The sequence below is a fragment of the Neltuma alba genome, unplaced genomic scaffold, assembly GCF_004799145.2.
Source record: "Neltuma alba isolate B1F8T4 unplaced genomic scaffold, ASM479914v2 tig00012467_pilon, whole genome shotgun sequence".
In the NCBI taxonomy this organism is placed as follows: Eukaryota; Viridiplantae; Streptophyta; class Magnoliopsida; order Fabales; family Fabaceae; genus Neltuma; species Neltuma alba.
In genome coordinates, this window is record NW_021636943.1 from 10943 (window position 1) to 28832 (window position 17890).

Sequence of the window (17890 nt, forward strand, 5' to 3'; positions counted from 1 at the left end):
ATCTACCAACTCCACAAAAGTTTTTTTATCAAACACAACTGAGAATTTCAAAAGAAATGAGTTGCTTTCTTTTCCAACAATTGATGATATAATTTCCTTCAATTCTTCATAACTTGTGCCCTCCTTTACATTGGTTGTTCTTACACTACCTCCCACATATCTCATATTATCTTCTCCATCATTTATAAACTTTCCCCTTATGTGAACAAAGCAAAATAGATGTTTTCCAGACGTACTTGCCATCAGTAATTTAAACCTGCATCAAGAATCACGCAACTGTCATTGACAACTTAAGGAGCTACATTGACAAGTGTAGCGGCACACATTGACAGCAATCGCGGCCTGATTGACAACACAGTCCCATTTCGTGCTAAGGGTTTCTAGCCTCACTAACCTTTATCTTTTTCTTCCTTTGCCACTAAACTAACGTCAGAACAGAGGAAAACCACCCAAAAACAGAGCATCCATTATCATTCTACACATCCAACTTAAATCACAACACACACCAACCAAAAACACAGCTTTTCCATTCATTAACTTCTGAATCCTAAACCAAAAACAAAAGCTTTGAAATACCATCAGTAACTTAAACCTGCATCAAGAAGCACGCAACTGTCATTGACAACTTAAAGAGCTACATTGACAAGTGTAGCGGCACACATTGACAACAATCGCGGTCTGATTGACAACACAGTCCCATTTCGTGTTAAGGGTTTCTACCCTCACTAACCTTCATCTTTTTCTTCCTTTGCCACTAAACTAACGTCAGAACAGAGGAAAACCACCCAAAAACAACCCAAAAACAGAGCACCCATTATCATTCTACACACCCAACTTGAATCACAACAGACACCAATCAAAAACACAGCTTTTCCATTCATTAACTTCTGAATCCTAAACCAAAAACAAAAGCTTTGAAATACCAAAGGCAAAAACGAGTTTTTCATTTTCCATTCCCAAATAAATGCACAATCTGTCAAGAAAGGTAGGAGAGGAGAGAAAAAAAAGTTCCACACCTGAAGATTTGTCAAGCTTCAACATTTTCTTCACCCATGGAAATCCTCGCATTTACAGAAGCTTCACCATGATAATTTTGCGTGGGAAATCCTCACCAAATGAACTTCTCCCGTCTCTTTTTCTAATAACAGGTCCAGGGCAAGAGGGTAATTTCCAGATTCTGAAAATTGCATCTAAGTTCCTTTGAGACTTCAGAAAAATTATGGGATTTCAGGGGACCTTTTTACTGTATTTTTGTTTATGTGGGACCTCAATGTCATTTTTCCAATTTATTTTGTTGGACATCCACGACGCTGCGCTAGAAGGCTCAAGACGCTTCAGAACATTGCCCCGCCTTGTTCTTCCATCTACACGAACACGAAGGACTGCAAACCGAAGCTTCATAGTTGGAAACATGGATCCTGAAACAGCGTTAGAACTTGTGAAGCATGGAGTCACTCTTCTCCTCCTCGATGTTCCTCAGTATACCCTCGTCGGAATCGATACTCAGGCAAGTGAATTATTAACATTTTCCCTCATTTCCTTTCTGGTCAAATAGGATAGCTGGAGCTTTCACTGCATTCGGTCAATGAAATAGTAAGCTCGATATGGTCAAGAATAGCATTTGCTATCTTTTCCCTGAGTTGTCTTGAAGCATACTTAATTGCGCCCCCATTGTAAGTGAGTTTACTTTCCACAGTCTTGATTTACATACATACGTTCACTCACACACACATGCATGCATACATTCCTTTGTGTTTGGTTGCACATGCTGTTTTGTTTATGCTGGAGCGAACATTGTATCACAGAAGTGTTTTGATACAACGTATTACGGAAGTTAAATTTAATACTGCAAATTTTGTTTTTGTTGGCTTGTTAAAAATTGTAGATTACGGAAGGGCATACATAAAACAACTGATAGGGCCAATTAAGATGGAAATTTGATCTTATTTTCTCAGGTAGTGTAGAGGTCATCCTTTAATTTTCTTTTGTTGCACGTACTTTTGTTTTAAAAAAAAAAAATCTTTGTATCTGGAAATTGAGTGTAGCTATGTCGGTCTTGGAAAAGGAAAAAGGGGGAAAATTTTCTTGTTGCTTTCAACTTCCTCTGACACAGGTGACATCAAAATTCCTTTTGGCAGATGTTTTCTGTGGGACCTGCTTTTAAGGGTATTAAGATGATCCCTCCTGGTCCTCATTTTGTCTATTACAGTTCTTCAAGCAGGTAAAATCATGCTTCTTATTATCCAGCTCTAACTCTTCCTTAAATAAATTAGCCTTTACTCTTTGGATGAGGGAAGTAAGCATGAAAAAGATGTCAGACTGGAGCAGTACTTATCGGTACCATTATTATTTTGTTTAGCAGATCATAAAATAATAAGCATTAATGCATGTTTTTTATTGAACTTTTGATACTTTGGTTCAACTGCATCCTATATTTCAATACTCTTGTCCATTGTGTGCCTCAATAAAGTTGTTGCATCTTTTCATTTGACATTCTATTTTTATTTTCACAGGGACGGCAAGGAGTTCTCACCAATAATTGGGTTCTTTATTGATGTTGGTCCTTCAGAGGTTAGAAACTTTATATCTCTCTTGTCAAATCATCCACATACATGCTGAGATGGTTACTATAACTTATAATTGGTTTTTCCCCAACTCAAAATTTGATAAATCAAGCGCAGCTGGAGATAAGGAATGCTTTAGATTTTCTTTTAAATTGGTTATTCTGATCTGTATTGATATTACCTCGAGAATCTTGAACATCAGTGTCTATTGTCATCCTTGAGATTTTGTATCTTTTAATTCCTCCATGCTTGAATAGAATTATTCCTAGATTCTACCAAGATCCTGTTCAGACACTTTGTTGGGTTGTGTACATTGTTGTCTTGTTTCATTTCAGATAAGCATGAGAGTTTTAACAAGGAAAGGTAGTTGTAATGTGGTGTGTTGTGGGGGTTTGTTTCATATTGAGCGACATCTTTGGCTTTTAAAGTTTCATTTGGAGTTGTCTCCCATCCACCGTAAACTCTCAAAGGAAAGCATTCTTGATATGCAAAAGACTGGAAGATTTTTGCAAAAACAATTATTTTGCATTTTACTTCGTGAATAACATTGTAGGAGATACTGTAGAAAGAAGGCAAAGTGAATAACATTTTTCCTGTTTATAGTGTTAGAAGTGTCCTAATGCCTTGACGTTTAGAATATCTTTTCTCACTAAACTCTTATCTCTGAATAAATTGAGGTTTATACACTATTCCTACACTCCTAATGATACTCAACACCTGAGATGGATTGGTTAGAATTAACTAATGGCTTTCTTGTTGAAGACTTGAATCCATTCTTTGATGGACATCATAAAGGAAGAAAATTTATTCATTCTTTAATGGACATGATAAAGGAAGAAAACTTAGTGCGCGGCATTGTGTGTCCGAAAAATCTCAAAGGTCTGTATAACTGTGTTTCCTGATATTTAACATGGATACACAGGTAATTGTTCGAAAATGGGATCAACAAGAGGAAAGGCTGATAAAATTATCCGAGGAAGAGGTAGGTGTTCCTTGAGTTGTATATATATTCTTTATCTAATTATTTTTTAATGCAAGACTGATATAAATAAAATAATATATAGTTATCTTTTATTCTTGTTTAGTATTATGTGATTTCTTGGTCAATTTAGACATTCTAAGACAATATTAGGCGAAATTATGCATCAATATAATTAGTTGGTGTAGAAGCATGAATTCCAAAATCTTTACAAAGTTAGAATCACGATCCTCTTCTTTTATGTGGCAGAACAGGGCATTTTGCTTCTGCTAAGCTCAGAGGTTTATTGTTAGTACTAGTGGATAATTAGTAGATGGATTGATTTTTTAGTTGGATTCTTAATAATGGGGTATCTGGAGCAATTTGTTGTTATTCTTTGCTTTTGGCAATCTATCATTTTTATCTTTTGTGTTTCTTTTACTGTCCATTTTTTATAGTTTTGTTATTATCTTTATGAATAAATGGTTTCTCATTTGCCCCCACTTTTTTACCTAGGAGGAAAGATACCGTCAAGCAGTTAAAAATTTGGAGTTTGACAGACATCTTGGGCCATACAATCTTAATCATTATGTAGACTGGAAGCGATTATCTAATTTTATTTCAAAGAGTGTGATAGAAAGGCTAGGTATGCTATTTTCTTACTTGCAAGGCGTTCTGTATTAAACTGATGGTGGAACGCCTTTCTTCTGACTTACTGTTTTGCACAATATTCAGCTTTTTAACTGATAAACTTTATGGGCAGAGCCCATTGGAGGTGAAATCAATGTTGTACATGAGAGTGGGATGGTTGGAAACACTCCAAAGACGCCAATGGAGAAGGCTCTAGAAAAGCAACTTAAGGCTAGTAAGTTTGCAACATCAGCTGACAAGTCTCAGAGTCAGAGGAAAGGATGCTACTATACATCTGTTCCCAGCGTTATAAAATGTAAAGGGATGCAAGGACAAGAACTTACTTCTTTGAATCTTGACAAGGTTGTTTGTGTACATATTATTGAATACCTGGTCCCAAAAGGGGGGGGGGACTTTGTATGTTGGTATTAATTTAGCATGTGATCTCAGTGCAACATTCCAGTCCTTTGTTCTCTGATTTATGTGGATTCTCTTTTGTTGGTTTATTCAGACACAATTGTTAGAAACTCTGCTGGAAAAAGATTATGGAGGTTCTGAGGACTTGCTTCTTGGAGAACTGCAGTTTGCATTTGTTGCCTTCTTGGTATAGCAGATTAAACTTGATTTCTTGGTAAATTATTTATCATATTTGACCAAATATGAAATTTGATATTTTGTAAATGTGCAGATGGGGCAATCACTTGAAGCTTTTCTCCAGTGGAAGTCCTTAGTTAGCCTTTTTTTAGGCTGCACTGAAGCAGTGAGTATAGCTTTGTAGTTATATCCCAGTTGAATGATGCATGCAAGGACTTTTCAAATGACCTTTTGAATTTTAGTTTTCTTATTTATGCTTGTTTCTCATTAAAGACACAAAGTTAAGAGACTGAACTGCGGATGCTGCAAAATAATATATCTTCCGTAATATTCAATTTGATAGGATAATTAAATCAATCTTGGGGCTCCTGCTTAACAGAACAGCTTAACCTGCAGGGTTTTTCGAGGCTCAAAATCTGGCATGCTTAGAATTCATTTTTGCTATGTCTGGATATTTCTCTAAAAGGATATTCTGCATATTTTGCTTGCAAAACTTAAGAAGGCTCTGAACCTTTCAGAAAACTTGGTTGAGAAGATCGTTTTGACCAAGTCCAACGTACTGTTCTTGAGAGTGGGACACAACATTGAGGGTTTAAAAACCCTTTACCTTCAGGGAAAGGAACTTGTCATATTAAATTTATGTGATGTAGATGAAAATTGAAGCTTCTTTTATTTGAGCAGCGCTGAAGCTTATACACAGAACAGAAAAATAACTTGACATATCAAAATGGGGTTCTATATCCATTGTAATATCTTAAACTTGATAATCTTCAATTTTGTCCCCGCATGGAAATTTTTCTCATATTTCTTCATATGGCAGTTTTTCCTTATTTCCTGGGACATTTTGTTGGTAGGCTATGTATTAGGTGTCATGTTATATGCTAAAATTATAGTATGGGATCAAAATTGGGTGGAGTGGTGTTATGAAATGATTATAGATATATTTATTTCTCTAAGACTTTGTCCAATCTTTTGCAGCCCTTCCATACACGGAGTCAACTATTCAAAAAGGTAAACGTTGGAACTGTATTTTATTCTTTAAGATTCTGATGGGCATCTGCTTGGGAAACCCTCCCCGTATAAGCCAATTACTCAAGCATTCCATGTAACATAATGCAGGGCTTAGGCACCCCATACCATCTTGGTTCGTATACAGTACAAAACAATCAACATATTACTTTGAATATTTTTACTCTCAGAAGGCCGCCTAGGAGCATAAAGGCGGCTGAATTTGGATAACGAGTAAAAAAAGCTGTGACTTTTATCAAATTTCTTTGGATGATGCAAAAGTCCTCAAATCAGGACTTTAGATGAAAAATGGGTGAAATAATTCTTAAAGGGTGAACAAGTTTTGAGGAGCTATGAATTGCAGAGTTTGATATCTTCTAAAGTTTTTGGTGTTTAACTAGTATATTACCATATTAAATATAGCTGACTTGTATTATTATGCTATGCTGTGGTTGCTTGTAAAAATAATTTCCTATTTGAGATACTTCTTCGATTTACAACCTGCTGCTTTCATCTGCTCTTGTGTTTGCTTTCCCCAACTTCACTTAGCTGAAATTTGGAATTTTATGGATTCTCATAGTTCATAAAGGTAATCTACTATCAACTAAAATATGGACTACAGAAAGATCGCCCAGATGAAACAGGGCCAGCATTGTTGGATGATTCTTGGTTTTCTGCCGACAGCTTTCTGCACCGTCTTTGTAAGGTAGCTTGATGATGTTATGAACCCAATTTTTAACTTCTCAGATTTGTTGTGTTATCTTGCATACCTATTCTGGCACAATTGCACTGGTTCTCTTGATTTTTTTTCCCCCTTCACCCGGTTAACTTTGTTGAATAGCTTGATTTTTTTAAGTGTTCTAGAGTACATTTTCCCAGCTGGAAATATTTGTCGGTATATGTACCTGCTTTTCCATTTTTCAGATATTCCATCCGTTGTCAAAAAATTTCCTGACATCATCAATCATCAATAACATCTAAATGAGAATTCTCCTTTAATTATCTCTAGGAATTAAGTTGATAGCAGCAAAATGTGTCAAGGATTCGTTAAAGTCAGAACTAACACAAAGTAAAGAGGACTTAACGGGAAATGTAATGTCTCAAATATTGTCGAGGGAGATCTGCTTTGTCTATCCGTTCTTGTTCAATCCTCCTCCCTACAAGATGTAGTCGCTTTTAAGGCCTTGGATTCTTGTGATCTAATTGCCCAATATTTTGGCTGCTTCCGCTAGTATTGATTGAATCTTTATCTCAGTACAACGTCCAAATAGTTGATTTAGCTTGTTGAGTTTGTGTTAATCTATGACTCGTACCATTTTTGAATTCCAGGATTTCTTTTCTCTGGTTCAAGATGCCTCTGTTGTTGATGGAGATCTTTTGTCATGGGTATGAGCTCTGATCCTGTTTTTATCATACTGGTACATCTTCTGCTTCTTCCCTCAAAAGAAAGAGAATTATAATTAGGAATTGAAAAATTGCCGGAACTGAAGGATGGAATGAAGATGAAATCGCAATTTCTTTCTGGTTTGGTATGCCTGGAATGTATCGTGCACTAGTAAGCACAACAGGGAGGGATTTGGCCCATTTGGTAACTGTAGGGGGAAAACAAGTTAATTGCCTAGTTACATGTGTCTCCTGCATACACAGCTACACAAGACAAGGAGCAACGCAGCCTTCCCCTTTTTTTTTTTCATTTTAAATAAACAATTATTACTTACCTTGATTATCAGATGATTAGATATGATATGCTTTTTAATGTTATTCAAATAAGCGTGTTGTTGACATGTGTAGAATTAAGATTAAAATGCAAATATTAAAGTTCACTTTATAGTCGCATGTGTAATAGGAAAATGTCAAACCTATGTCTTAAGCCTGGGCAAAATTGCAATAGATGACAGTTGCTGTTACTTGATGATGGCAGTCAACAGCATTGAATCATGGTCATTGATGGCAGGTATTGGTAGTTAAGAGGGCCAAAATAATTGCATAACGACCCTTCTGTAGATCCGTACTTTTGATATAAATTTGGTCTGCTCTGAATGAAATTTTTTGCAGCCTGTTCTTCTGGCTGCAGGGTTTTGACTGGTTATTATGAAGAAAATAACAATTGACTTTTTTCATTCATCGCAGACGAGAAAATTCAAGGAGCTGCTTGAGAGCAGTCTGGGATGGGAGTTTCAGCAGAACAGTGCCGTTGATGGGATATATTTTGAAGAGAATGACGAGGTGAGTTTATTCAATAGTATTACTCTCTTGTCCTTGCAATCTGCGTGCTTCCTACATGGACCTTAGTCACTATTCATTGTGCAGTATGCTCCTGTAGTGGAGATGATGGATGATGAACCTCCGGCCTCATAGAGATTATGTATATCACACACACACAAACCAACATCTGAGAGTTAATTATGACGTGGAATTTCAATTTGTCCTAACCTGCTGTCATGACATGACTTCTGGGAAATTCCATGTATTTACATTGTACAGTAGAATGCAATAACATTCTTGGAAATGAAGCATTTTAGTATTTTGCTTGGTATATTTAAAGAGTTGGTCGATGTGAGATCCGTGTAACCACCCTCATGAATGATACAAGGTTTGTTGTTATTGTTATTATTGCTGCTGCTGCTGACCGCATGGGCTTCCTGAAGATGCAGTCAGCAAAATTCTGTAAAATGGCTTTTATTTGGCTCTTGAAGATAATACAAAGAAGCTTGCATGGTTTGATTCAATTTTGAAAATGTGCGGTGCCCACAATTACAGTATTTTTACTGGAAATTGAATTTTTCCTTTTGGAAAATTGGTAAACAGTAGTCAGAGACGCCAGACAGTTAATTCTACCCAACAAGGCACCAACTGAAATAAGTTTCCGTGGCTTTCAAATGATGGAGGGAACTCTGGGCATGGGGACTTGGGCCGTAGTCTGTAGACTTGATAATGTACAGTTGGTAGAATTATTGGAGTCACAGCAGGGAAGGGCCCAAGTGGAGTTGGCTCCACGTCACGAGACAGAAAGAAATACTATCTGTGGTCCTCAATATAAGATCCTGTTTGATTTTTATTTTGATCCTAAATATAAGATCTCAATCCACTTTGTTTTTCATATTTACTTAATTTTTTTCAAGATAGTCGTTCTAATAATTATAGTTCTAGTCAATACATTTGATTAGTGAGGATATTTGAGGAAAGACGACACCTATTTAGGACAAATAACTAACTCAACTTATATTTTTAATCTCTTCAAATTAATTAACTAACTCTTATAATTAGGACCAGAAGTAGTATTAAAGAAATTACAAAGTCCACTGGGCGGTCATAGTATCAGTAAAAGGTCAAAAAAAAAATGGGAACTCTATAATGTTGACTTCCTTTAGTGGGAGTGACAATCACGAAAGACACAGATCTATAGAGAACCGACACTTGGGACCTCATGAAAAGGTTAATATCATAAAAGATTTTTTTAAAAAAAATATGGAAAAATCCCAGAAAAAACCCTTGGAATATACCAAATCTCAGATTGGGTCCTTAAATTTCGAAAATGACAGAATGGGTCATTGACCCAATCTGTCATTTGTGAAATTCAGGCGAATTAACAATTTTGCCCCTAAGCAAAAGTGAGTAGTTATTCTCTAAACAAATCTAGGTAACGCTTACACTGTTCTAGTAATTACAAGATTTGTTGTAGTTAATAATAAGGTACCTGACAATAATAAGATACCTGACTATGAAAAAATGAATAGTTATTCTCTACACAAATCTAGGTAATGCTTACATTGTTCTAGTAATTACGGAATTAGTTGTAGTTAATAACAACACACCTGACTATGAAAAAGTGAGTAGTTATTCGCTACACGAATCTAGGTAACACCTAAACTCTTATAGTGATTCCTTAAATCATTGTAGTGAATGAATAAATGAGGGCAAAATTGTCAATTCGTCTGAATTTCACAAATGACAGATTGGGTCAATGACACATTCTGTCATTTTCGAAATTTAAGGACCCAATTTGGCATTTCCCATATTCCAAGGACCTTTTTTGGGATTTTCCCAAAAAATATCTTTAGCATTAAAATATAGAAAATTGAGGACTGTGATCATGTGATGCCTCCTTAAATCTAATGCTGACTTGCTCCATATCTTGTTGCATCCTCTTTTATTTTGTTTCTTTTTTTTTTTTTAAACTATTTGTCAATATGATGCTACTAAACAAGTTTTAGCAATGTTTGAATTGACGTGCGCTCGTTTCATAATTAATACTCATGAAACTAAAAAAAAAAAAGAAAATAATTACTAGCTAGTCCCAATAATAAGTGAGCAGTTACTGTTTACTATCCTATAACTTGTTACTACATATTGCTCTATTATTACTAAGATTTTTTTGAAATTATATCCCTTCATAACAATTCTCCCAATAAAAAGCATCATATCACACAATGTAACGTGAGTTGTGAAGGGGAGTTGAAAGTTAGGGTCTGCTAAATATCTGGAAGTAAATAAAAGACCGACACATATTTTAAATTTCCTGACAAAAAAAAACATATATTTTAAATGCATTTCTTTTTGAGGGTTCCCTTACAAAGAAGTTACACAAACTTGCAAAATGTCAGACATTTTAATGGATGAAGATGGGAATTTATTGTTTTAAAAAAATATTTTGAGAAATTATCAGGCTGGCCAAATAAGAGTCAAGTCAATGGAGCAAATAAATGTCAAGTCAACGGTCCGGAAGATGAAGAGCTGAATATATTTTTTTAATTATTCTCGTTTGACTTTTATTTTAGTCCTAAATATAAGACCTCAATCCAATTTGTCTTTCATATTTATTCATTTTTTTCTAAGGTAATCCTTGTAATACTGATAGTTCTAGTTGATAGACTTGATTAGTAAGGATCTTTTAGGAAAGACAATACCTATTATTACAAATAACTAATTTAATTTATTTTCTTAATCTACTCAAATTAGTTAACTAGTTCTTATATTTATGATAATAGGTAGTATGTATGTGTGTGTGTATATTTAAGTGCTTCTATTCACGGACGAAACTGGTTTCTTCTGCTGCTTGCTATTATTTTAACATCTATGCGATATAAAGCTATCATGTGTTATACGCAAATTGGCATAATAATACAAAATTATGAATAATGATGCTTTTACTTCACGTGTTTTTCTTTTTAAATAATAACGCCGTGGTACAAAACCTTCTGGTCCGAAATATGAGATTTAATTTGTAATGTTAATTACATTACATCTTATATTTAGAATAAAAGGTACTAGCTCCGTTTCTTAATATAAGACTCAGTTTGATTTTTATGTTGGTCCTAAATATAAGATCTTAATCTATTTTATCTATCATATTTACTCAATTTTTTTCAAGATAGTCATTCTAATAATTATAGTTTTAGCTAACGCACTTGATTAATAAAGATATTTTAGGAAAGACAACACCTACTTATTACAAATAACTAATTTAACTTCTTTTTTTAATTTTATCAAATTAGTTAACTGGATCTTATAATAGAACTGGAGGTAGTAATAGTTATAGACATATAAGGCTAAATCTGATCACAAAAATTTTCTAAAATATGGTCAATAAAAAGACCTTCCAATCACATATAAGAATATTTCTGATCCTTTTGACAACGTTGATGAGAGGATGATTGTGTTTGTTTTCGCTTTGTGTGAGCTCAATTTATTTTCATATAATTTTCTTCCCATTAGAATTTAAGACTTTCAAGAATGCCCAAAAGTTCAGCAGTATTATTTTGAATGTAACCCAAAAATTTTATGAACTGTTTCAATCGAAACTACAAATCCATCCCCATCTAATTTGACCCATCCAAAATTGAGAGATATCCATTTAGGGTATATGTCTCTTTGCTAATTTTTCCTTTTTTAAAATTTTTTTTTAAACAATTAAACACATGCATGCATATAAATAAATAAATATGTCAACATTAAGTTTAAGGAGGACCTTATTCAAGCGTGACAAATACCGTTATTAAAACAACTTGTATTGACATTCTTTGAAATACTATTGTCTTAATTTATCTTTTTATATATTTTAATATATATTAATGAACAACATTTGCCTGGTCGCGTTTCATTATTTGAATCTCATAAAATCCAATGTTGTTAAGAAAAGAGGAAAAAGCGCTCCCTCAATTTTATTTATAAATTACTTTGAACGTGTATTATCTAAAAAACTAAACTAAACTAAATTAACTCTATCTTGAAATTTAACATTTAATAACAGTACAATTTAGTACATATATTTTTCAGACAAATAACAAATTATACATTAATAAATAAAAGGTAAAATAATATATTTATGTTAAAAATTTAGTAAAAAAATTGTAGTCCAATATATAAGATGTTGTCAGGATAATTAATGTGATTTTTTAACTTTCACTCTTATTATATATATGAGAGAGTGGAGAGAGATGAGAGATATAATAAAGTGTAATATAAAATGCAATTTTATCATTTTTTAGGCATAAAATAGAAAATTATTATTTTAGGACATATCTAATGACTAAAATTTTATTTTTTAGCATGTAAAAAAAAACTAATTTTTTATATCATAGACCGAAGGAAATAACTAATAAATAGAACAAGACAATCTCTTTTGCGAGTCTGTAACTTGTAAAAAAGATGAAAACAATATTAATTGTAGATCTCTCCAAGTCAAACCCTGTATTGCTCTAAATCACAATCCTTAAAATATGCAGCAACTTGTAGAGGGACATTGGCTTCAAATGTCAAACAGCTTGATTTTTCAAAGACAAAAAAATCCAACCTTTTCTTGTTTTCATTTAACTGTTGTCTTGATTTTTCCAAAAGACAAACTTTTCCTCATATATTTTATTTAATTGAGCATATGCTGTCGCCCACGCTGACTTTTTGGCTGTCGATTTTCCATTCAACTTTCATTATTCTTTTGTAACTGCACATAGTAATTATGAATTGTCTTAAATATGAAACCACATTTTTGTTTTTTGTATCTGAGTTACTCAAGCAAACCTAAATAGTAAGAACTTTTATCTTTTTGTTAAGTGATCTGATTTAAATTCTTTGGAAAGTACATGATTTTATTTAATTTCTTTTTTTTTTACCAGCAGATTTTATTTAATTTCCAACCCTTATAGTAAGGAAAATTAGTATTTTGCTACTGGCAGACAATACTCCTGATCCCAAAAAAAAAAAATGTCTATATGAGTATTTGATACACAAAATTACAAGTTGATATTTTAAACCAAAGTAGTATGAATGGATTGGTGAGTGTATTTTATAAATAAATAATTTAACAATTATTGTATTTATTAAAATATTAATAAAAATAGGAATATATCTATTTATGTATATAGTGTATAATATAAAAATGTTTGTATATGCACCGTCACCTACCGAGCACCAACCCGAGCGGCATCAAAATTTGACAAGATAAGAGAAACGGTAGGTGCCAAACTCGATGGAACTTGTGTTCTCTCAAGAAGGGAAGGGTTTATTTCAAAAATTATTTTCCTTAAAATTACTTTATTTAATTTAACATTACTGTTCATACTCTTCAAAATATTACTAACTCCGGTCCTAAATATAAGAGTTAATTGACTAATTTGAACAGATTAAGAAGATAAGTTGAGTTAATTATTTGTAATAAATAAGTGCTATCTTTTTCTAAAATACCCTTACTAATCAAGTTTATTAGTTAAAACTATTACTGCCTCCAGTCTTAATTATAAGAGCTAGTTGACTAATTTGAGAAGATTAAAGAAATAAGTTAATTTAGTTATTTATAATGAATGAGTGTTTTTTCCCCTAAAATATTCTTACTAATCAAGTGTATTAACTAGAAATATCATTATTAGAATGACTTTCTTAGAAAAAAAATACATAAATATGAGAGATAAAGTGGATTAGGGTTTTATATTTAGGATCAAAATAAAAATCAAACGAGGTTTTATATTAAGAAACGGAAGTAGTATTATTACAAAGACTATTTTGGAAAAAATAAACAAATATGAGAGACAAAATGAATTGGGATCTTGTATTTAGAACTAAAATAAAAATTAAACGAGATATTATATTAAGAACTAAAGGTAGTATTATATAGTGTTCTAGACTAAATGAGAATTTATGATCTTTTAAGACCACCTTTTATGTTTTTCTTTTGATCTCTTTTCATAAGAAATATTTGACTAAACCACTTGAATGAGAAAATTAGTTAACGTTTTGAATATATACAAGTAAGAATTGTAAAGTTTACAAAATGACAGCCTGTATTTGCTTATAATCATGAAAATTCAATGTTTAGAAACTATTACCGAATAAATTATGTATACTTAGCTACTTAAATAATTAATTAACATCTTTCCTCTTTTGTCAAAAGCTCGGATGGGGCCATGCGCAGATGATGGGATTGGACAAAGAGAAGGATAAGCTTGAGATTGAGAGCGTGGAACGAAATGAAGGTATTTTCCGAGTCTCCTTCCCCACTAGCTCTCTCCTAAATGAATTGAAAAACCGGAGTGACAGCTTGGTCAACGGTCCCTGCATTTTGTCCTTCTCGACGGTCTAAAATTATGATCTTTCCTCGCAATTCCTTCTCACCCCTGTTCACACGTTTACTTTACCCATTCAATTCGTTCCAAGTAGCTTTGCGCATTCAATACATATATTTGAGGATGAAGTCTCCGCGGTTGACAGCTAACCCACATGTGGAAAAAACCTCCCTTTCACACTTGGATATCTGTTTTTCCCTTTTCCCGAGTGCCTGTTTCTCATTGAAAACAAAGGGTTTTCGGTTCTTTCTCCACTGAAGCTGGTGGGTTCACTGAAAATAGCGAGAAGCAGTTCTGGGCTCTGAGGTTTGTCGCTATGGGTTGCTGCTTTAGTGCGAGAATCAAAGCTGAAAGCCCTCCACGAAAGGGTAACATTGCTGTTCTTCTTCGTTGCTTCCTCAACTAATTTTTGATTGATCAGCTTGTTTGGTGCTTTCTCTGGTTGATTTGGCAGGGGTAGTTAAAATTGGGTTTTGATTCATTTAACATAGTCATATACTTACAAATGCTCCGGCTACTTTATTTGCGTCTGTGAATTATGGATTTCTTTTTAATGTTTTGACGGCTTGAAAGAGAGGAAGAAGATAAAGGGTCTGTTTCTTTTCTGTCTTTCAGTTATGAAATCAACCCTTCAATCATGGGATGCGTGGGAAAGAGTTTAAGTAATTTCTCTCGTTTCCGCATAGCGTAATTTCTATGTTCAGTGTTCCGGTACCGTCAGGCTCCTTTGTTAACTTAACAATGCGTCTTAAAAATGCTAGCAAAAGTTTTATGCAACCTCTACACCCTAACCCACGTCTAGGATGTTTCCATGCAACCAGAAGCTTAATTTGTAATTAGAGTTCTTATAAATGTCCTGAAAGGTGGATCTCTTAATTTGAATGTGCAGCGAGGAACTCAAGCCATGACAGCAAAGAAGAGGATGGTTTGATGGGTGGAAGCAGCAAGTTCTCCACTTCCTCGGTGCCTCCAACTCCCCGAACAGAGGGTGAGATCATGCAGTCCTCCAATTTGAAAAATTTCACATATAACGAGCTAAGAACAGCTACAAGGAACTTTCGTCCTGACAGTATGGTGGGCGAAGGTGGGTTTGGTGGCGTATTTAAGGGATGGCTTGATGAGCAGACACTTGCACCTGCTAAACCGGGCACTGGGATAGTCATTGCTGTCAAGAAGCTTAACCAAGAAAGCTTCCAGGGACACAATGAATGGTTGGTGAGTGTCACTTGTGGTTTGCGGGGCTTATTTACAATAAGAAATTTGGTCCAGGCATAGATAATGTCTTAGATGTTTGTTGTTATTTGATGCTGTCACTAATTAGTCTTGTGCTTTAGACAGAGATCAATTTCCTGGGACATCTGCACCATCCTAACCTTGTGAAATTGATTGGCTACTGCTTAGAGGATGACCATCGACTTTTGGTATATGAGTTTTTGACCAAAGGCAGCTTGGATAATCATTTATTTCGAAGTGAGTGGTTAATTTTCCTTCGATTACTGCCATTTTAAGTTTATGTGGGTTGACACTATTTAGTACCTTAAAGGCTCAGACTTTCAACTATGTTTATATTTGGAACAGGGACATCTCATGTTGAACCACTTTCTTGGAGCAACCGCTTGAAAATTGCCCTTGATGCCGCAAAGGGTCTTGCATTTCTTCATAGTGACAGAGTAAAAGTGATATATCGAGACCTAAAAGCTTCTAATATCTTGCTTGATTCAGTATGTGAATTCCCCTGAACTTATAAGATTAGAAGTAGTTAGCTGGATTTACTATTCTAACATCCCATTTTTGTTCTCATTAGAACTTCAATGCAAAGCTATCTGATTTTGGATTGGCCAAGGATGGACCATCAGGTGATCGGAGCCATGTCTCTACAAGGGTCATGGGCACATATGGCTATGCTGCTCCTGAGTATATGGCCACAGGTATCTTTCATATTGATGATTAGTTTTTACATTATGATCACCTTAGATGGTCTATCCTGTTGTGTGCATGCAATCCTGTCTCCGTAGTTGTTCTTCATTTGATATGTAGCATTTCATTTCACATGACAACCTTCATCAATTGTGCATCACCTTTGTCAGCTTCTCATTTCCTTCCTACTGCAGAACACATTCTTCCTACTTCCAGTATTGGAGCAGTTTCTCTTCTCCTTTGGAAGTTAAATAATTCACTGGATGCCGAAAAGGTTGATGCATCTCCCAATAACATCTACGATCAATTATGATGCCAACTCTTTGTTTGAGGCCTTTATCCGTGAATTGGCCGCCAAGGATTGACTTGGTTACATAATTTCCTGGGAAATATGATGTTGAGTCCGGGACTTGTGTTGGCCATCAAGGGACCTCGTAAAAGCTAGGTTAGACCAGGAGAGATAGATGGGGGTGAGAGCAGGAGAGGTAGAATTTTAGTATTCATGTGGGTGTTCCTTGCCCCCGATTACTGCAGACATTTTTCTTTAACCTATCCGCATAATTAGGCAGCCGTCTATGTGAACTGTAACTGGATCCATTTTTCATAGGCTTTATGGTACAAATAAAATAAAGTGAGTGAACCATCTAGTCTTAAACACATGAAAACATTTCCCTCGCCCTTTTTGCAAGATAGCACTGATCAAGTTCTCGTCAATATCTTTGCTGAAAGAAATCCAGAGCATCCCTGAAGTGTGATGTACCATAACTATGCGATTTCATTATCACAAATGCAGTTTGTAGGCTATGTAGTCTGTTTCAACTAGTTATATTTTGCGGTTGTACTGGTTTTGCTTTGAATTGTTACATTTTGAGAACCCGTTTTCTAAGCTCTATGCTGCTGCTTCCTAGTTCACTTCACTTTATTAAGAGCTCCTTTATGCATTGGCTTTCACTTAATAATTCGGCTTGTAATCTCTGCCCACACTTTCACTGCTAATCCTTCTCCATTGTCTTTCTCTGAAGGTCACCTGACAAAGAAGAGTGATGTATACACTTTCGGGGTTGTTCTGCTTGAAATCATGTCAGGCAAACGTGCGTTGGACAGAAACAGGCCATCCAGGGAACAGAATTTAGTTGAATGGGCCAAGCCGTACCTTTCGAGCAAGCGCCGGATTTTCCAAGTTATGGATGCTCGTATCGAAGGCCAGTACCTGGTACGTGAAGCCATGAAAGTAGCGAAAATCGCAATCCAATGCCTGTCTGTAGAGCCCCGGTTCAGACCGACCATGGCTGATGTGGTCAGAGCATTGGAGCAGCTTCTGGATACCAGTGATACTGGTGGCCCAAGCAGCAGCAGTACTAATAATGTTCCTAAACAGCACAAGAGAAGTACGAGTGAATCTTTAAATGGGGTTGACACTTCTAAACCCACATCATCTGCATCTCATTCCACATAAACGGAGGTAAATTGATTGGATTGAACTCATACTTAGCTCCTTTTTTAATCGGCTTCAAAGAAATAGAGTTGGCCCATTGTATATCTCTGAACTTGAGCGTGTCTTTTTCAAGACAGGTGATTGCTGTACAGCTTTTTGATTCTCTCTATTATTAAGGTGGGAATCAGGGGACCTGTAGGGCTAGCGGGTTTAAAAAAGCCAGCTCTAT

At 34.9% G+C, this 17890-nt stretch overlaps 2 protein-coding genes across 3 annotated transcripts; both read left to right on the top strand.

The window, feature by feature from the left end:
- The first annotated feature begins 1330 nt into the window (after positions 1-1330).
- Positions 1331-8598, top strand: LOC114727366 (protein AAR2 homolog). Of its 2 annotated transcripts, none has more exons than XM_028914074.1 (13): positions 1331-1507; positions 2139-2221; positions 2514-2571; positions 3487-3546; positions 4039-4168; positions 4286-4515; positions 4664-4756; positions 4841-4912; positions 5725-5757; positions 6377-6460; positions 7084-7140; positions 7885-7980; positions 8065-8598. In XM_028914074.1, exons 1-13 carry the CDS (start codon positions 1412-1414, stop codon positions 8110-8112), a joined length of 1140 nt encoding a protein of 379 aa, XP_028769907.1. In that variant the 5' UTR covers positions 1331-1411; the 3' UTR covers positions 8113-8598. The 2 variants fall into 2 exon arrangements, with proteins under 2 accessions (XP_028769907.1, XP_028769906.1); XM_028914073.1 differs by having other exon boundaries at positions 6335-6460; positions 8065-8596.
- Positions 8599-14268: 5670 nt separating this feature from the next.
- On the top strand, positions 14269-17879 carry LOC114727365 (receptor-like cytoplasmic kinase 176). Its single transcript, XM_028914072.1, has 6 exons — positions 14269-14677; positions 15199-15524; positions 15644-15779; positions 15888-16030; positions 16114-16237; positions 17249-17879. The coding sequence occupies exons 1-6, from the start codon at positions 14626-14628 to the stop codon at positions 17680-17682; spliced, it is 1215 nt and encodes a 404-aa protein (XP_028769905.1). The 5' UTR covers positions 14269-14625; the 3' UTR covers positions 17683-17879.
- Positions 17880-17890: the final 11 nt, after the last annotated feature.